The sequence below is a fragment of the Stegostoma tigrinum genome, chromosome 15 (genome assembly GCF_030684315.1).
Source record: "Stegostoma tigrinum isolate sSteTig4 chromosome 15, sSteTig4.hap1, whole genome shotgun sequence".
Classification (NCBI taxonomy): Eukaryota; Metazoa; Chordata; class Chondrichthyes; order Orectolobiformes; family Stegostomatidae; genus Stegostoma; species Stegostoma tigrinum.
In genome coordinates, this window is record NC_081368.1 from 23032629 (window position 1) to 23054617 (window position 21989).

The 21989-nt window shown below is 40.9% G+C and overlaps 1 protein-coding gene across 1 annotated transcript in view; it reads right to left on the minus strand.

Annotated features, from left to right (window-relative positions):
* LOC125458738 (magnesium transporter protein 1-like) overlaps positions 1 to 21989 on the minus strand; it is a 40079-nt gene that overhangs the window by 10900 nt on the left and 7190 nt on the right. The window contains exons 2-6 of the mRNA XM_048544296.2: positions 20953 to 21122; positions 20709 to 20826; positions 17152 to 17292; positions 8476 to 8616; positions 7627 to 7716 (exon numbers count right to left, since the gene is read on the minus strand). Of these exons, the coding sequence (XP_048400253.1) occupies positions 7627 to 7716; positions 8476 to 8616; positions 17152 to 17292; positions 20709 to 20826; positions 20953 to 21122 (660 nt within the window). The remainder of the gene's footprint in view (positions 1 to 7626; positions 7717 to 8475; positions 8617 to 17151; positions 17293 to 20708; positions 20827 to 20952; positions 21123 to 21989) is intronic.

Consider the following 21989-nt stretch of genomic DNA (forward strand, 5'->3'; position numbering starts at 1 on the left):
ACCATGATCAAGTTCCAAGTCAGAACAGTGTGCAATTTGGAGGGGATCTTGTAGGCATAATGTTCCCAGGCATCCACTGCTCCCATCCTTCCAGGTAGAAGTCACAATTCAGAACATGCTATTTGAGCAAGCCTGATGAGTTTTTGTAGTGCAACTAGTAGATGGTACACAACACTGTCATTGTGCTTTAGTGATGAAGAGGAGAATGTTCAAGGTCATGGACGGGGTGCCAAACAGTCTGTATGGTAGATAATAAAATGTGAGGCTGGATGAACACAGCAGGCCAAGCAGCATCTCAGGAGCACAAAAACTGACGTATGGTACTGGACGGTGTCAAGATCATAGCATGTTATTGGAATTTTATTAAGAGTGGACAGAAACAGAGCTGAATGTTGGATGGTGATCATTAGAACAGATTTGATGAAAGGGTATCAACCAAAAACATTAACAGTTTTTCTCCTTCCCACAGGTGCTGTTGGACCCACATGTATTTCTTTTAGATTTTGTTTTGTCAGAATCAGTTCTGAAAATTTTAATTGACCTAAATTGAATTTTTTTTTTTTTTTATTTTGGGTGTTCATGCAAAAAGGAATGAGGGGTGCACATGCAAAGGGGAGAACTCTATTTTACACAAGTTTGTGCGCAAAAAAGTGCACTTTAACATCACCTTTGACTTAACTAGTTCCTACATGAAGATTACAAAGGATTCCTTCATCGGAGTTTCTGTCTACCATACCATATCGTATTATGGACCAGGCTAAATCCCTCAAAATATATTAAGATGATGGGGTCCAGGCTAACTTATTTTAATTTTAGAAGTCAAGTGCAAGATGTTGCATTCCAGACACAATTTGATTGGTCAAACTACTTGACTTTAAGCAACACACACTATTTTTACACAACAGTTAAAAAGAGACAAATTAAAAGAATTAGCTTAACTGTAATTATCGAAATGCTTAACGAAATGATATATTAACTATTAATTAACTGTTCCAATATAGAACTATCGCATAAACACACCCTTAGCAAAGGCAAATTCAGTAAAATAGATTGTCTCACATGCAATTCTAGCAGCAGGAAGAGAACCTCAACTTTTAGCCATAACAGGAACAAACTTTCATATCCAGGTTCAAGGCCCCAGCAACTGTTGAAAATTAAAGTTAAAAATCTGGGATCTGTGGGAGCTTGACCCCACCCATTCAGGCTGTTTCTAACATTCCAACTTTTAAAAAATAAATCCCAAAGTGTCACATGCTGTTTACTTTATTGGCTTTGAGCAGACCACCCAGTGTATCTATCTCAACCTTCCTTCATTAAGAAAACAGAAGAACAAAATACACCTCCTAAAACCATACTATCAATACTCATTGAGTCAAAGCACAAAACCAGGCCCTTCGCCAATTCATCCATGCTAACCAGACATCCCAATCTGACCTGGTCCCATTTGCTAGCACTTAGCCCATATCCCTCCAAATCCTTCCTATGCATATATCCCTCCAGATGCTTTTTAAAAATGTTGTAACTGCACCGTTCCTCTGACAGTTTGCTCCATATATGCACCACCCTCTACATGAAAAAGCTACTCTAAAGGTCCTTTTAAAAATCTTTCCCGTCACAAACGTGTGCCCTCTGGTTTTCGGCTGGATAGAGTAGATAGCAAGAGTTTCATTCCTGCTGTGAAAGTGTCAAATACTAGGGGTCACAAGTTTACTGTGGTGATGTGGAAAAGGTCGAAAGGAGGTGTGCAAGGCAAGTTGTTTTACATTGAGGGTAAGTGGTGTCCAGAATGCACTGCACGGGCAGTGAAAGAAGCAGATAATTTAGAACAGCTTCATGGTTGACACAGACATGGTGGGCTGAAGGGCCTGTCCTTGTGGTATATTGATCGATGCTCTATGTTCTGGGCAGAGAAACAGTCAACATACCACTCCCATCACAACTGAAGAGAAACAGAAATGTCGAAGTTTGAAGTCAATTAGCTGAGACCTCGAGGAGAATATATCTGTGACAGTGTGGAGGCTAGTGGAGATGAATTTTAAAATATTTCATGATTCAACAAGCAAAAATTGGCAATAGTTATACTTAACAAACAAAGAGGTTGTGTCCAGATAAGGAATTAATCACTACATAAAACCCATCTGAATGTGAAATGGCAGACGGAGTTCAACCTGGATAAATGTGAAGTGATGCATTTTGGAAGGTTGAACTTAAATGCTGAATATAGGATTAAAGGCAGGATTCTCGGCAGTGTGGAGGAACAGCGGGATCTTGGCGTTCAAGTGCATAGCTCCCTCAAAGTTGCCACCCAGGTGGATAAGGTTGTTAAGAAAGCATATGGTGTTTTGGCTTTCATTAACAGGGGGATCAAGTTTAAGAGCCGCGAGGTTATGCTGCAGCTCTACAAAACCCTGGTGAGACCACACTTGGAATATTGTGTCCGGTTCTGGTCGCCCTATTATAGGAAAGATGTGGAGGCTTTGGAGAGGGTGCAAAGGAGGTTTACCAGGATACTGCCTGGACTGGAGGGCTTATCTTACGAGGAGAGGTTGACTGAGCTCGGACTTTTCTCTCTGGAGAGAAGGAGGAAGAGAGGTGACCTGATCGAGGTGTACAAGGTAATGAGAGGCATGGATAGAGTCGATAGCCAGAGACTTTTCCCCAGGGCAGAATTGACTGCCACGAGGGGTCATTGTTTTAAGGTGTAAAGAGGAAGGTATAGAGGAGACGTCAGAGGGAGGTTCTTCACCCAGAGAGTTGCGAGCGCATGGAATAGTTTACCAGTGGTAGTCGTGGAAGCGGAGTCGTTAGTGACATTTAAGCGACTGCTGGACATGCACATGGACAGCAGTGAATTGAGGGGAATGTAGGTTAGGTTATTTTGTTTTTGGATTAGGATTATTCCATGGCATGACATCGTGGGCCGAAGGGCCTGTACTGTGCGGTACTTTTCTATGTTCTGTGTGTCAGGAAGAGATAAAGAAAGGAATGACCATCAGCCTATTGAAACAAACAGGGAAGTGCTGGATGTAGGATAATAAAATGTGAGGCTGGATGAACACAGCAAGCCAAGCAGCATCTCAGGAGCACAAAAGCTGACGTTTCGGGCCTAGACCCTTCAGAGAGGGGGATGGGGTGAGGGTTCTGGAATAAATAGGGAGAGGGGGGGAGGCGGACCGAAGATGGAGAGAAAAGAAGATAGGTGGAGAGAGTATAGGTGGGGAGGTAGGGAAGGGATAGGTCAGTCCAGAGAAGACGGACAGGTCAAGGAGGTGGGATGAGGTTAGTAGGTAGATGGGGGTGCGGCTTGGGGTGGGAGGAAGGGATGGGTGAGAGGAAGAACAGGTTAGGGAGGCAGAGACAGGCTGGACTGGTTTTGGGATGCAGTGGGTGGAGGGGAAGAGCTGGGCTGGTTGTGTGGTGCAGTGTGGGGAGGGGACGAACTGGGCTGGTTTAGGGATCCAGTAGGGGAAGGGGAGATTTTGAAGCTGGTGAAGTCCACATTGATACCATTGGGCTGCAGGGTTCCCAGGCGGAATATGAGTTGCTGTTCCTGCAACCTACGGATGGCATCATTGTGGCACTGCAGGAGGCCCATGATGGACATGTCATCTAAAGAATGGAGGGGGAGTGGAAATGGTTTGCGACTGGAAGGTGCAGTTGTTTGTTGCGAACTGAGCGGAGGTGTTCTGCAAAGCGGTCCCCAAGCCTCCACTTGGTTTCCCCAATGTAGAGGAAGCCACACCGGGTCCTCCGCTTGGTTTCCCCAATGTAGAGAAAGCCACACCCGGTCCTCCGCTTGGTTTCCCCAATGTAGAGGATGCCGGTTATGATCAAAACTAATGAACCAAAACTTGACTCTAGTAGGCTGTAGTGTACAGATTCAAAAGATAAAGTCTTGTCCTCCAGCTTGCATTGGAGTTTAACTAGAACACCTGCTGCAAATCATGGATAGAAAGGTCAACATGGGAACAAGCTAAAGAATTTAAATAACAAGGAATTGGAACCTCAGCATGACAGACATGATATGCAAAGCAACCACCTATTGTGCATTTAGTCAGGAGTAGCAAATACAACGTACTAAATTGAAATCAGCGCAGGTAAATCACAGTGACCCTTAAATAAAGGGTGTTTAGAGCCTCGGATAGTGACCTGAAAGCCGGGTTTTGTTTGTGTGTGTGTGTGTGTGTGTGTGTGTGTGTGTGTGTGTGTGTGTGTGTGTGTGTGTGTGTGTGTGTGTGTGTGGAAGTGGTGGTGATGTTGACAGGGCACTTGTATTTCTTTGATTGTACAATGGGAGAAATAGGGAGAGAAAAAGAATGTTAGAGTGACAAAGGCATAGACTAGAATCTGCAGAGGGAATGCTGGCAGGGAAAGGGCGGGGGGAAAAAAAAAGTGTGTGTTTGGTCATTGCAGACCTTTCCCCACAACTCCAATTCATAAGCTTTAAAATACTTACATTTCTATTACTCTTCAGTTCGACAGAAAGATCAATCATGTTAACTCTCTTCCTCTCCACAAATGTCGTCCAACCTTTATATTCTGAGTTATTTTGTCATTACAAATTCTGGCTGGATGTCTCACTGATCATTCATACTTGCCAAAATGCTTTATTACTGTCTCTGATAGCTGATGCTAATATCTTTATTTCCACCCCCCCCCCCCCCCCCCTCATTGCTAACATTAGATTAGTGGATAGATAACTTCCATGGTTCTCTCTTACATCTTAGCTAAGAGGCGACTGACAATTTTCCAATCAAAAGTGAAAATTTGTGGAAGTGTTTTACAAGATCACAATTGGTGCAATCTTTTCACCAGTTTTACTGCCCTTGGTAAGAATTCATCAGTTCTTGGCGATTTCTTTTTCAAACTTCCAACATTGGTTCTAGCTGTTTACACCTCTTGATTGTTTTCTTAAGTTTTTCCATACATCTCTGGAATATTATCCACATTCGTTACCATGAAGACTAACTCAGATGAAACCCAGTTCAGAAACGCAGCTTCTTCCTGTTGCCGTACTAGAACCAGCGTTCCATAAAATTAGAACCTCTCATTCCCAAATAAGATCTTCTAGTGAGCAGGTAATCTTCAATCTCACTTCCACTGCAAAGTGGGTTCACTAGAATAACCACAGCAGGCCAAGCAGCATCCAGCTTCTCACCTCTCTGATGCTGCTTGGCCTGCTGTGTTCATGCAGCTTCACACTGTTGTCTCAGATTCTCCAACATCAGCAGTTCCTACTAACTCTCTCAATAGAATGACTGCTGTTTTGAACACTAGGAAGATTTATGGTAAAATTATTCGAACATTTTTATAAAATGTATGTCACAAGGGAACAGAATACATCGAGATATTGTTTAAATACAGCAATAGTATTTTCAGGCTGAAAAAGTAGGACCAGCTAGAGCATCAATCTAGGGAGTTTCTTTCATAGCCAAAGAGGATATCTCAATTATAATTCTGAGCAATTCACTGGTATTTGAGCTTACATATTTAAAAAAAAATTAAGCATCAAGGATGAAAGACAACTCAAAATACATCTCTTCAATTAAACTACATTAAGGAAGGTTAACATTTGATTAAGTTGATATTGTATCTCATTTGGATAGCAAGCTGGTGGCTCCATTTAAAAATGACTTGCTTTTACCTACAGCTTTATAGCCACTGGAGTAATTTTTCTGAGGTCTACACTGCCATACTGCAGCAAACATTACAGCTAATTTTAAAGTAAGAAACTCCCACAATAAGAACTGTGATGATAACCAGATCATGTGTTTTGGTTATGTGAATTGAGGAATAAACATTGGCTAGGCCCCAAAGCTAACGCTCATGCTCATCAAAATGATAGCCTGCAGACATCGCATCTATTTGAACAGATGGACTAGACCTCAGTTTAACATCTTATTACATTGACAGGATGCATCCAAAAGGTGCAGCACATCCTTGGTACTGCACTAGAATGTCAGCCTTTCGCGGCACAAATCCTTAAGGGTTTGAAACTAGAAACTGGTGATTCAGAAATTACAATGTTATTAACCAAGTCAGCTGACAATCCATGACAGAAGTGCACACTTTAGTTTGTTCCCAAAGCCAGTCTGTCTTACATTAGCTTAAAAGTTAGCATGTTCTCAAATCGTAGCATACTCAGAGACCCTCAAATGAAAATAATTCATGATTCTTCCTGCAACCTGACAATGTAAAATTGAAAAATGTACATTATTGTGGGAAGTAAATGCATCCATTCTTGTATAAAATGCTCAGTTGAATTGGCCAAAAAATAGCTTCAAAGATTTTAATTTTGACTTGGGTATGTTACTCACCTCTTTTCTGTTGATACTGCTCCAGAACGGGGACACAAACCCTCTCAAGAGCAGCATTTGGTCAGCACTCAACCGATTTTGTTTTTGTAAATCAATGATAAGAATGAGCATATGCAGATCAATAGCAATCAGAATGGAAATTTGATCAAATCTCAAAACACTTGCTGTAGTAATGCTTTAACATTTATTTTAATCTAAAAATGTGTCAAAGTGCATAACTATTATTACTGAATTTCCATCAATCACCAAATTTCTAAAATGGCACTCCAGGAACTAAAAAGGAATGCTAAAACTAGGTCACAAACTTTAGTAACATTACTTTACAAAAGATAACTTTAAAAAAACTGATCTTTAATTCTAAATAGCCCTCAATATTGTTATCCCAGTCTATATATTAGGTGTTCAATGCTGCTTCTTGAAATTCCTACTGAAGAGGGGCACAGCCTATTCTTTGGCTATTCTGCCTACTATCATTTTATATACATGGCAGGATGGTGGAAAACTGGACTCCTCCACTTTCCCTTAAAATGAAACTATATTCCTCCCCAGTCTAAACCACCACCACCACATCCATAGTGTTCTACAGCTACAACATTTGGATAAGTACATGAATACAAGGATTAGGAGGGATATGGGTCAAATGCTGGCAAGTAGGACCATGGTTGGCGTGGACTGGCAGAACCATACTGTAAGACTCTGACTCTCTTAAGGTGTTGAGGTTGGTTAAGGATTAGTTCTATGTTCTGTATAGAAGATTTTATATACACAGACACACAAAGGCAGCAGTAAGACCATGCATGGAAATCAATATTTAAAATCTACTGTAAGTCACTTATCGAAGAATCCTTCTTAACAAATCTTGATAGCTCTATAAAATTCCATTGGACAGCTTTTTTTATAATGTTTATTGCTAAACTCTGAAAAGGCAATGGTAGTGGGAGTTATCTCCAATTACCATCTGGTGGTGAATAACATCTATGAAAAGGTAAAAGTTTGTTTTAAAGCAATCAAAAAGTCATTTCTTTTTCTTTTAAATCCAGGGCACAACTCTGAACATCATGGCACCATACTCTTCTCACACTGAAATGCGAGGATGTGTGGAAGACAAGAGCACCCATGCAGATCCTATTGAGGAATATGGTATTTAAAAAAAACTTGCTCACTAGAAGATCATATCCTACAACCCCAACAGTAACAAAAATTAAATCATTTTTAAGTCCATACATACAATTAAATTTATTCAGCACTGCAAAATTCTCTAAAGCAAGGACACAATATAGAGAAAATCAAAGGTGATTGAATTACTCACTACTTGACCAGTATGAGGGTTCTTGTGTGCATATGGGGGACCCCGGATATGGTTCCACATCTGGCCAGACGTCATAGCAAGTACAAAACACTGAGAAATGTAACAGAAAATTAACAGACCATGTTTTGAAACAAATTACAATATGCGTTAGTTAGATTTATTCCTGCATGCTTCAAAATGTATTTTTCCTAAAAATTTTTACCTAAAAACACAAAATTTCTGTCTCCTTTCTTGTCCAGTTAGCTTCAACATAGGAATTCATAGCCTCCTTTAGCAAGGAGATTGCAGCCATCGTCCAAACTGCCTTAGTCTTCCTACCTACTTGTTCACCAGGGCAAATTTCTAGCATTTCCATTTCCCCTAGACCAGATCTAATTTACTTGCTAGTTTTTTTAAAATCTCCTCTCATGCCCTCTCCAAGTTGACATAGTCACTGTTCCCTTTCCAACTGATAATGATATTGTAAATGGTTCTCTCACCACAGGTCCTATCATGTTCCTTTAACATCTGACATCACCAACCCAATATCAACTGCACCCATGACATTTCCAACAGCGGACATTTTTGGTCATTAAATGACATTTTTAATTGGTGCCAAATTTTATTTTAAACTGCAGGCTTATTGTCCAAGTGTAATCCTTAAGGGATTTTCTCTAGAAGATGACATCAATCCCATCATGCAGAACAATTGTAAAAAAATCCCAGAACACTCCAATTCTCACTACTTCAAAAGTATTATAGATTGACGGTTAATTATTTTGATAAACAATTTTCGGCACAACTGTAACAATCCCAACAAAAGAAATACACAAAAGAAATCTGGAATAAATTAATTTCATTTTCACTTACCAAAGCAACAAATGCCCAGCCATTTTTGTTATATAGGAAGTCAAGATTATTCCGTCTAAGATACACAAGTCCACCAATTATAGCAAGTAAAAATCCCAGCATCAAGGGACCTGCGTAGTTTGGAGGCCTAATCACTCTAATCTGGATTTTAATATAAATAAAACCAAAGTCAAAGTTTTGTTTTGACAACTGTTGATATTTTAGTTATACACAGATAATATTCCTTAGTATCACACTTTCATTTTGTACTGAATAAAAACAAAAAGGTTAATTACCTGTCCCCACAGCCATTGACATTTTATCCATCTGCCATGTAATGTCAAATTAAGTCTGCTATACTGATGTGGATAAAACATCTGCTTCGATAGCAGGCAAGTCCTACTGGTATCCTGGCCAATTTCTCCCTCAACCGTCAGCAAAACAGATGTATGGAACTTTATTCTTCTCCATTTTGCTACACCATTTTCCCACATAAGTCACTGCTTTTGAAAAACTATTCACTGGCTTCAAAATGCTGAGATATCATTCAAGTACGAATGTCACATACAAATGTACCAAGTCTTGCGCTAAAAAAAGTGAATTTTGGTTCAGAGATAACAGGAACTGCAGATACTGGAGAATCTGAGATAAAGCATGGAGCTGGATGAACACAGCAGGCCAAGCAGCATCTTAGGAGCACAAAAACTGACGTTTCAGGCTTTTCTGATGAAGGGTCTAGGCCCAAAACATCAGCTTTGGTGCTCCCAAGATGCTGCTTGGCCTGCTGTGTTCATCCAGCTCCACACTTTGTTATCAGAGAAATTTGGTTGCCTTTTTCCCCCACCTTTTCTCTCCCCTTCTTTTTCACTAAAGTGTCTGCACAGGCTGCTCTTCTCTCTCACTCTTGACTGACCCTCCTGATTTAATCCAATGACTATTTAAAATGCCCTTAAAGTTGGAAAGTCTACTACTGTTGCAGGCAGGGACTCCACATCCTCACTACTCTGAGTAAAGAAACTACCTCCACACTATCTAATCCTCTGATCATCTCATCTTGTATGTCTCTATTAAGTCGCCTCTTAGCCTTCTTCTCTAACAAAAACAGCCTCAACTCCCTCAGCCTTTCCTCACAAGACCTTCCCCTCCATACCAGGCAACAGCCTGGTAAATCTCCTCTGCATCCTTTCCAATGCTTCCACATCCTTCCTACAATGCGGCGACCAGAACCGTTCGCAATACTCCAAGTGCGGCCGCACCAGAGTTTTGTACAGCTGCAACATGGCTCAGAAACTCAATCCCTCTACCAATAAAACCTAACACACCGTACGCCTTCTTAACAACCCTGTCAACCTGGGTGGCAACTTTCAGGGATCTATGCACATGGACACAGATCTCTGTTCATCCACACTACCAAGAATCTTACCATTAGCTCACACTTTTCCGCATTAAGCTCCATTTGCCACCTCTCAGCCCAGCTCTGTAGCTTATCTACGTCCCTCTGTAACCTGCAACACCCTTCCACACTATCCACAATTCCACCAACTTTAGTATCGTCCGCAAATTTACTAACCCATCCTTCTACGCCCTCATCCAGGTCATTCACAAAAATGACAAACAGCAATGGCCCCAAAACAGATCCTTGCAGTACGCCACTAGTAACTGAACTGAAGGATGAACATTTCCCATAACCACCACGCTGTCTTCTTACAGCTAGCCAATTTCTGATCCAAACCGCTAAAATCAGCCTCAATCCCATGCCTCTATTTTCTGGGGAACCTTATCAAACACTTTACTGAAATCCATATACACCACATCAACCACTTTACCCTCATCGACCTATTTGGTCACCTTCTCAAAGAATTCAATAAGGTTTTGAGGCATGACCTACCCTTCACAAAACCGTGTTGATTATCCCTAATCAAATTATTCCTTTCTAAATTATTATAAATTCAATCTCTTATAATCCTTTGCAACACTTTACCCACAACTGAAGTAAGGCTCGCTGGTCTATAATTACCAGTGTTGTCTCCACTCCCCATCTTGAACAAGGGGACAAGATTTTCTATCCTCCAGTATTCTGGCACTATTTCTGTAGACAATGACAACATAAAGGTCAAAGCCAAAGGCTCTGCAATCTCCTCCCTAGATTCCCAGCGAATCCTAGAATAAATCCCATCCGGCGCAGGGGACTTGTCTATTTTCACACTTTCCAGAATTGCTAACATCTCCTCCTTATCTCAATCCCAACCAATCTCACTGCTTGTATCTCAGTATTCTCCTCGACAACATTATCAGTCTTCACACAGGCAAAAGGCAAACAAATATTCGTTTAACGCCTCTCCTATCTCTTTGGTTTCCACACACAACTTCCTACTACTATCCTTGACTGGCCGTAATATTACTCTAGTCATTCTTTTGTTCCTGACATATCTACAGAAAATTTAAAGGTTTTCCTTGATCCTACCTGCCGAAGACTTCTCATGTCTCCTCCTAGCTAATTCGTAACTCTCAAAACGCCCTAACTGAGCCTTCATGCCTCATCTTTACATAAGCCTCTTTCTTCCTCTTGACAAGAGATTCAACTTCTTTAGTAAACCACGGTTCCCTCGCTCGACCACTTCCTCCCTGCCTGACAGGTACAGACTTATCAAGGACATGCATTAGTTGTTACTTGAACAAGCTCCACATTTCAGTTGTGCCCAGCCCCTGCCGTTTCCTTCCCCATCCTCTTGCCTAATCGCCTCATAATTACCTTTCCCCCAGCTATAACTCTTGCCCTGCAGTACATACCTATCCCTTTCCATCGCTAAAGTAAACGTAACCGAACTGTGGTCACTATCACCAAAGTGCTCATCTACCTCCAAATCTAACGCCTGGCCTGGATCATTACCTAGTACCGAATCCAATGTTGCCTCACCTCTTGTTGGCCTATCTACAAACTGTGTCAGGAAACTCCTGCACACATTGGACAAAAACTGAGCCATCTAAAGTATTCTAACTATAGCGTTAACTTTCCAAATATTGATTGGAAAAGTCCCCCATAACTACCCTGTTACTTTCGCTCCTATCCAGAATCATCTTGGAAATTCTTTCCTCTGCATCTCTGGAACTTTTCAGAGGCTTATAGAAAACTCCCAACAGGGTGACCTCTCCTTTCCTGTTTCTAACCTCAGCCGACAAGTCCTCATCAAACGTCCTTTCTCCACCGTAATGCTGTCCTTGACAAACAAGGCCACACCTCCCCCGCTTTTACCACCTTCCCTCATCTTACTGAAAGATCTAAACCCCAGAACCTGCAACAACCATTCCTGGCCCCGTTCTATCCATGTCTCCGAAATGGCCACAGCATCGCAGTCCCAGGTACCAACTCATGCTGCAAGTTCACCCACCGAATTCCAGATGCTCCTGGAGTTGAAGTAGACACACTTCAAACCTCCTTCCTGCCCATCGGTACACTCTTGTGAACTTGAAACCTTATTCATGGCCTCACTACTCTCAACCTCCTGTACTCTGGAACTACAATTCAGATTCCCATCCCCCTGCTGAATTGGTTTAAAATGCTCCCGAAGAGCATTAGCAAATTTCCCCCCCAGGATACTGTTAGTCCTCTGGTTCAGGTGTAGACCATCGTGTTTGTAGAGGTCCCACCTACCCCAGAATGAGCCCCAATTATTAAATTAGATTCCCGACAGTGTGGAAACAGGCCCTTCGGTCCAACAAGTCCACACCACCCTTTGGACCATCCCACCCAGACCCATCCCCCCTACAACCCACACACCCCTGAACACTACAGGCAATTTAGCATGGCCAATCCACCTAGCCCGCACATCTTCGGACTGTGGGAAGTAACCCACGCAGACACGGGGAGAACGTGTAAGCTCCGCACAGACAGTCGCCCGAGGCTGGAATCAAATCCGGGTCCCTGGTGCTGTGAGGCTGCAGTGCCACCCACAGGTATCACTAGGAATCTGAATCCCTCCCTCCTGCACCATCTCTGTAGCCACACATTTAACTGCTCTCTCTCCCTATTCCTCACGTTGCTAGCACATGGCATGGGTAACAAATCAGAGATATCAACTCCTTGTTCTAGCTCTAAGCTTCCACCCTAGCTCCTTGAATTTCTGCCTTATGTCCCCATCCCTGTTCTGTATGTAATTGGTGCCTATGTGGACCACAACTTGGGGCTGCTCCCCCTTCCCGCTTAAGTATCCTGAAAACACAATCTGAGACCCTAGCTCCTGGGAGGCAACACACCAACCGCAAATCTCTCTCGGTCCCAGAGAATCTATCTATCTGTCCCGCTAACTCTGGAATCCCCTTTGCAGTACTGGGCCATGGAAATGACAAAGCTGGCTGCCCTTTGTCTGGCACCTCACAATGAACACCAACTCGGAACTTTAATTTATTTTGTTTCTCCTCATTAATTTATTCTCTATTTATTGACAGCTACCAGAACTCCATGCTCATCAGGACTTCTGCTTTCTAGTTCAGATATAAGATTATGTGGTGGTCCTTATTTCATTGCATAATCCACTTAAGCAATTGCCTGTCTGTTGACTTCAAATCTATTGAAACTACTATGGAGTACTCCTTTCACACTACTGGGAGGCTCTACCTGTCGGAGTAGATGCTGTCTGACACAGGAGTCAGCTTTGGACCGCCATCAATGCTTACTTTCTTACTTTTCACCCTGCTGGCCTTCTTGGCCATCATGCTGATCACACAACCAACATTCAAACACTTATCACTAGCATTTCCTAACATCCTCATTTGTCACATTCATAATTTACTGCATGAGAGTTCCCATAGTGGGCAATTAAGCTATAGACTTAATAGGTTCATCGTGTGTGATGACCCATCTCATTCCCAGCCTGTAATCCACCATACCATTCCTCAGGACCTCCATCACAAACAAACACAAACACACGCATGCACACACAAAATACCATCTTCTGTAAGAAACATAATAAACAGGAAGAGTAGGCAATTTGGCCTTTCGAGGCTGCCCCATTCATTATGATCATGGATGTTCATCTAACTCAGTAACCTGTTCTGCTCCTCCACCACACCCCCACCCCCCGCCCCCCAACTCCTGGTACCCTTTGATCCCTAAGCCCTATATAAAACTTCTTAGAAGAAAAACAATAAGTGCTATGGCAGAAAGATCAAACTACCAGATTTCCAAAATAGAGAATTCAAATTTCTATCTCGGTCCCAAATTGAGAGATCCAAAGCAATTACTTTGTTAAAATCACAAACCAATGGGAAGCTTATAAACAGAATGTGCAGGCTTTCTCCAATACCTTGTTTTCTGATAAAAAAAAAATCAGATTTCACTTCTGATTCTGATCTCTACAAGTATTAAATACTCTCCATCATCCTAACATCCAACTTTCAGCAGGATTTTTATCATCAACTTATCATTTGCTGAAAAGTAACTATTTATGCAACTTTAGATACTTCCTCCCCCACTTCTCATTCTTATCACCTGATACTGTATAATACCAATGGCATTTTTAATAATGGTAGAGTTTCCCATCCTACCACCCGAAGACAGCAGGGGATGAGTTCCCACCAATGCAGGTTATTGCACAGCCACTTAATGCTGAAAGGAGTGATAAACTGCTTTGACATGGACTTTCCTCCCCTCCCTTGGGATTTATCACAGATCCTTCATCCCAAAACACCAATACGGGGACATGAAATATGGGGGTGTTCACCAAGAGGCCTTTAAAGGGAGTAGGAACACCCAGAACGGGTAGATCTTGACTAGGAGTGTGGGTGGGGATGTTGAAATGCGATCACTGATGGAATGCCCTTCCCACAAACAAAAAAAGTGATAATTTCTGCTGACATCCCTTGTCCCAGGTCTTTACCAACCAGCCTGAAAATGGACAGACAGAAACAGCAACAGCCAATTAGGAGTCACTAAAGCTACCCTCCACACTACCTGCAGACCAGTTGGTGGGGACCATAATATCTTGCCCAACTTTTATTGGGGGATATAATAATGTCTTGAGGGGGTAAAGTCCAGATCCACTGGCTTTCCAAAATTGCCTTATTTGCCCTCAAGTAATTGGTTCCCTTTTCATAGAAGCATACTCAATTGTCACCCAATACATACTCCAGTTATTTTACTGGACTTATAATTTGCAATAATGACTTACATAGGTCATCAGCACCAAGATTAAAGCAGCCCTTTTATATTGCTTAAACTCGTGCTGTTTAATTCATTAAGTACCATTTTAATTTATCCGTTCTTTATACCAAAGTATGAGCAATACCCAGTATCACAGTTAAGGCAGTCTAAAATTAACATTTTAAGGCTAACATTTGTTACCAGTATAAGCTGTTGAGTTATTATTTAATCCTTTTCAGCATTTGGTGTTTTAAGCACCCCGCCATTCCCCTTTGTTGTTCACAGGATAATGATACTTCAAGTAACACCTCAAGTACCTGTTAACTAATCCTTGGAATTCATTTGCCAATTTTACCTGTTCCAAATAGCTCTACTAATGACAGGCCTTGCTAACAATATATCTTCAGTCATCTGTCTTTAGTCCTTCCAGTTTAGTGACACCAGTGTCAGTAACATTCTGAAATCAGTCCTCCAGACTTCAAAAGCAGACGTCTGAACGAAAATGTTCACGCTTTCTGAGAAGCCAACACAAGCTAGAATGCACCCTTGGCTGCAAGACACACAGTTTGGCATCAAGGAGCAAAATAAAGCTTTTTGCTGCTTGGAATCATGCAAAGCACAAAGGAAAATGGCAATCATCCTATCCCCAAGGCAGTACTGCAAGAATTCCTCACAGTAATGCCCGTAGACTATCCTCAGCTGCTTTATCAATGAGCTTTCGTGCAACACAGGTCTCAGTGTGAATCTTGATGATAATTGTACTGCTCGATGTGTTTGTTGGACAAAAACTTCAAATACCAGCATCCACACGCAGCAAGATCAGGACCATATTCTGATGGCGGTAGATAGATTGTAGATACACATGACAAGTGCCAAACAACGATTATTTTCAACAAGACACAACCAAATGAGTTCCACGTGGTATTCCACAGTATCATCACTGCTGAATCTTCAACCAACATGCTTGAGGTTACCATTGATTAGCCGTCCAAATACTGTGCCTACAAGACTAAGAGTGTGTTTAGGAATTCTACAGTGACTGGCTCACCTCCTGAATTCCCAAAGCAGGTTACCCTGGATATATGTTCACTAACCTCGGTGAATGCAACTCCAATAACACAAGCAGCTTAATATCTTCCAGGATAATGCAACTTGACCAGTATCCCATCCACTATTTTAAACATTCAGTCTCTTTACCACTGGCATTGAGGGAGGATTGTGTACCATGAGTAAATTGGTTTGCAACAACTCACCAAAGGTTCCTTCAAAAGCTACTTGCAACCTAACTTGACTATTTGGAAGAACAAGGGGAGCATATGCACTAGAACACTAATCATCAAAACACACAGTATCCTGACTTGGAAGTAAACCATGGGACAGAATCCTATGGGTGGATTTATACCATAATGATTTGTAGCTGATTTACCACTTTCCCAAGGGCAATAAATGCCAGCCTTGCCAATGATTTTAAACTTTTGAGTTCATAGATTTATAAAAGAGGCACAAGAAACAGGTGTCATGTACATATTCTGCTGAAGCAGCAAGAATTTCAATTAAACTTAAGTTCATTCATTATATGAACTGTCAAAGTACATTCTGTAGAAAGACTGACTGTTTCAGAAATGTATCAATACCTGACCATACCTCAAGTATCTACCAGATTTTACTTCTCATAAATTTCACGGAAAAACTCACACAAAGTCCTGCATTACTATCCAAGAGATCAGAATACGCCTCTCAAAATATTTCACTTTTGAATTTACAACTTTAAGGCACACTGACTTCAACTGGCACAAAACCATTGTCTCCATGTACACCTAATGCCACTTCTGTTCACATTTCAGATTCTAAAAACAGAAAATAGCCATATGCTGACAGCTGTTGCCCATCATTTCTCTTGTACAACATTCGTAAGGATTTCAGTTTCCAACTTTTAAGCAGCCATCTTCTGTTCCTGTAATATTTCGCAAAAAAAGTCGATGAACAGAACAGAAGACAATTTTTCTACACTTTCATAAGCGTTTATTTGCAGAGTTAAAGAAGACAAGTATGCACACCCCAGTACAACAACCAGTACCTATTTATAAATATGAGGTAGCAGGGTTAAGAGACCTCAAGAGTGTACATGCACTTTTGTTAAACATTTCAGGGCCAAGCAGGAGTTCTATACCGAACATCAATACCAGGGCCAATGGCATGAACAGTGAAAATGTCTGTTGTGATTATTGAAAAGTTAGAACCTGAGGGACAATGGCTTATCAGTGGAGGCTCCTTTGGGAAGAGGACTTGTACTACTTTAAAGTACACAAGAAAATCAACAGGAAACCAGCTCATGCACTTTTTATGTTGTAAACTGTTGTGCTCATTGAAATTAAAAATGAAAGGCTGTTAAATCAACTGGAGGGGGAAGCTCAACAAAGTATAGAAATGAGTCAAGTGCCTGAGCTTGGGCAAATCACTATTATTTGTAGGGACTCAAGTCAATTTCCAGTTTACACAATTCCCTGTATACTACTGATAGTGAATTTAACACATCAAATTCACACACAGCAACTTACATTTATTTCTGTCCTATCAGCAATCCATCGTGCAATCTGCTCAGCTGCAAATCCCCGAACTTGAAGCTCATAAGTGTCTGCTCGCTTAGGTTTCCCTTTAGCAGGAAAATGCATGAATGTTGGAGCAGAATTCATGTTGAGCTGGACAAAGAAACAAAAATGTTAAAAGTTATTACATTTCTCTACTTTCCCCCTTTTCTCTCCTATTATAATTGATTTAACATTGACTTATATAGGTGCCAGCAGTCCCCTAGATTTTTAAAATCCAAGTGGCCATAATGTTAATCATATAGAACGTATAGCACAGACACAGGCCATTCAGCCCAAATGGTCTATTCTGCTATTGATGACTCATGACAGCAATCTCAAATCATACAGTTCAGCAAGTCATTTGATTCTAAATCAGGAATGAGACCAGCCTATCTACACCCCTGCTGTCTGACTTAGCTGGAGAGAAAATGTGTTGACAGCTCACCATGTTATGATCCCAGACAAAGTTATTAGTGAACAAATCAGGCCCCACAATGAAACTCAGTTTGATAGTTCATTTCTTAAAATTTTAATGCAATGATCTTTCAGTGAAAGATGGACTCGGTGCTGAAGCTAAAGACATCACAGTGGAAGAAATTAATGTCAAAACAAGTCTTTACAAAAAGCAATTAGATGCTAGCAAGCAAAAAACAATAGAAGACTTAAATGGAAATACAACTTTTCTTACATGCAGAAAAGGGTCAAGTAAAAGTAATACTTTTAAAATTGGCTCTTTTAGCATTTTATTTTCATTCACTCATGGGACCTGGGCATCACTGGCTGGCCAGCGTTTCTTGTCATCCAGAGTTACCCTTGAGAAAGTGATGAGAATTACCTTCTTGAATCACTGAAGTCCATAGGCAGTAGGTGACTCTCTGCCCTTAGAGGGGGAATTTGGAGGGGAACTTGCCAGTGTTGGCATTCTCATGTTTCTGCTGCCTTTGACCTTCTTAATATAAGTGGTCATGGGTTTGGAAGGTGCTGTCTGAGGATCTTTCATGAATTTCTGCAATACCTCTTGTAGATAGCACACACTGCTGCTACTGAGCATCGGTGGAAGAAGTGGATGTGGTGTCAATCAAGCAGGCTGCTTTTTCCTGGAGGGCATCAAGCTTCTTGAGTATTGTTGAAACTGCACCCATCCTGACAACTAGGAATATTTCATCATACTGCCTTGCAGATGGTAGAAAGGCTTTGAGGAGTCAGAAGATGAGTCACTCACCACAGTGCTCCTCCTAGCCTTTTACCCGCTCAAGTAGCCTCTGCATTTATGTTACAAGTCCAGTTGATCTTATGGTCAATGTTAATCCCAAGAATATTGACAATGGAGGATTCAGTAAAGGTAACACCTTTGAATATCAAGGGGTAGTGGTTATATAGTCTCTAATTGGTGATGGTCATTGTCTGGCATTTGCATTACTTGCCACTTGTCAGCTCATGCCTGCATATTGTCCAGATTTTCTTGGATAGGAGGATGGATTTCTTCAGTATCTGGGATCGCGAATGCACAATATTCAGTGCCAATCAGCAGCAGACATCCCCACATCTGACTTTATGACAGAAAGAAGGTCATTGTGAAGCAGCTAAAGATGACTGAGCTTGGGACACTACACTGAGGAACTCCTGTAGAGATGTCCTGGAGCCGAGATGACTGATGAACAATCATAATGATTTTGCTATGTACCAGGTTTGACTGGTCAGTGGAGAGTTTGCCCCGAATACCCAATGATTCCAGTTTTGCTGGGGCTTATTGATGATGTACTTGGTCAAATGTAAGATCTATCAAGGGATGCAACTCTCACCTCACTTCTGGAATTCAGCCCTTTTGTCCAAGTTTGAACCAAGGCTGCGATGAGGTCAGGAGCCAAGTGATCCTGGCAGAAGGCAAACTGTGTGTCACTGAGCAGGGCATTGCTGTTGTTTGAAAGCAATGTTGACGGCACCGTCCATCATTTTACTGATGATCAAAAGTAGACTGATTGGGTCTAACAGGCCGGGCTCAATTTGTCCAGATGTCTATGTTCAGGAATTTTCCCCATTGTTGAGCAGATGCTGGTGTTGTAACGGTACTGGCTAGGGAAGTGGCAAGTTCTGGAGCACAAGCCTTCAGTACTATTGTTGGAATGTTGTCAGGGCCCACAGGCTCTGCACTATGAAGTGTTTCCAACTGTCTCTTGATATTATGTGGATTGAATTGGCTGATGCCTATCATCCACAATGCTGGGGACCACTGGTGGAGGCCAAGATGGATCATTCACTCAGTGCTTCAGGCTTAAGGTTGTTGTGAACACTCCAGCCTGATCTTTTGCATTGAAGTGCTGGGCTGTTACATCATGGTGGATAGGGGTATTTGTGGAGCACATTATTGTTAAGGAAAATCTGCAGCCTCATGATATATTACTTAAAAGGAACTCAATAATAAACCAAACCAAATATAGAACAGTCTGAAAGATCTTAAAATACGCAAAGTCTGCACCTAACCTCCAGCAGCATCAAATCCAAAGACGTTATCCCTCAATTCCTTAAGTTTGACTCAACTGATTTTTCCCAGATCTTGCCTTCAAACCTCTCACATGAACGTGCCCAAAACTCCTTTCTTGGTATTTTAAAAAGTTTATGTTTTGAACTAACAGATACTCAGTTTCCCACTATTTTTGTTATCTACTCCATTCTAAAAATGGTATTGTGCTTCTGATTCCAGTCAGATCGCCTCCAAAACTGCTTAAAAATTTCTACTTTCTGGGTTTCCCAAAATCATTCATTATCCTAAATAAAAAGAAAGCTAAAGGCCCTCAAATGTTTATATTTCAGGATCGTACCAATATGATTCCATTAACATTTGAAGTTACTGATCACGACACATACTGAATTTGGTTATGGATCCAGAAAAACTGACCTCATTTTCTGAAACCCTTCATGAAAGTAACCAGTCATATGCCAGAGTTTTAATTCCAAACTCTAGGAATATGATATTCCTAAATCATACACCTTTCATCACAACCATTATACCACAGAGGTTCAACTCATTGACACATTTCACATTGTCCTGAAGCAAAGCAAAACTGATGGTAAGTCAAATCTGTCCAAAAAAAAAGACAGTGGAAACCCCCCAAATCAACAGCCTTCATGGGTTTCACCCCAAAGGATTAAGGAAGAAGGAAAAGCAATGGAGTTCCAACAATACACTAGGATATTCACTGGATTAGTAAGACATATTGACAGCAATACCTTAGTTTTTCAAAACAGATTAACATCGAGTGAAATAACCCCACAAAGCCTTATCCTATATATCAGGCAATGTTTTCTAGATGATCAACATGAAGAGAAGAATCTCTATTAAAGAGAGAGAGTTCGATAAAGCAAAGGATATCTTGAAGATGATCAAGAAAGACACAGAAAATTGATGCCTAAGCTTTAACTAGACTAAACAATAGTTTAGTAGATACCACTGACCCTTGCATTCATCGATTCTATTAATAATAGTGCAAGATTTTCCAAATATCTGAATTGTAAGTTAGCCACCTCACCTGGTGAAACACATCCGATCCTTCATCAAAGTCCACCATAGCAAAGAAAAGTTTATTTATGAAGGAGCTTGAATAACGCCAGGAGTTAGCCAGGATTTGGTATTCTTCATCTACTTGCCTATCCAGAGATGAAATAAGATTTTTTTTAGGAACATTTACAATTCAACACGAAACATAAATCACATTTGATGCAGTACACTGTAATGAACCTTAAGCACAACTAAAATAAAGCTAATTTATATACTTGCAAACAGTGCACTGGCGCTGTGGCTGTAAGGCAGTGAACATCACAATAACGGAGTAGTTCCTTGGAGGAGCTTTGACAAATCGCCGAAACTTTTCACCATTCATCCGAATTACAGCTCGTCTGTTTGCCCATTCCATCATCTGCCCAACTTTTTCAGACAGCAGAGTCTGAGGCAAAGAAACAACAATCAATATGTAACCCTTGCGATAAACAGTCTTCTTGTTGTCATTACATGCCAAACTTCAGCCAATTGTAAGGCAAAAACATTAAAATAAAAAAAGGTACTTCAACCAGAAAGTGGCATTTCTTTCCTGAAAGATTAAGACCATAACTATCAGTTTGATTCATGCGAGGTAAGAAGTAGCAAATCAGAAATATTTGTTCTGAATCACCCACAAAACATTCAAGAAAATTCAAGTGTAAATATAATCAATGGCTGCCTGTCAGCATGTATAAATTGCTATTATATGCCATAATTATTTGGATTAATTATTCTAACAATCAGGAAACCCAAGGAAATCATTCATCTTTTTAAAAAAACTTTATGAAAAGCTTTGTGGAATTTATCACAATCTTCGCTCTTAGTTTCTGTGTTGACTTATAAAAGATCTAAAACAGTGCACAATTTGGAACACCGCTTAAAAACAAACATGCTACTAAAGCTTTAGATCTTGCAATCATAATTACAAATGGAAGAGTACAATTTTTAAAAAATCATAATTCACTTGAGAGGATAAAAAAGGCACTAGATGGTTGGCAAATTGAAGCGTATTGGTCGAAGCACTGCCATTGAGAAGGAAACAAACACAGGGTCCAAATAATCCTGAAAGATTCGAAATAGGTTTGAACATATTCCTTATCAAGAGAATTAATCACACGTCACTTTATAAAAGCATAAAAGCTTCACTTTACAATCTCCGAAATAAGTGAAAATCTGAAAAAGAAAATGCTATAAAAGCACAAGTGGTCTGGCAGCACATGAGAAGAGAGATGCAGTTGAAAAGAGAGTGATATTTATGCTGTTCACAGGCCAG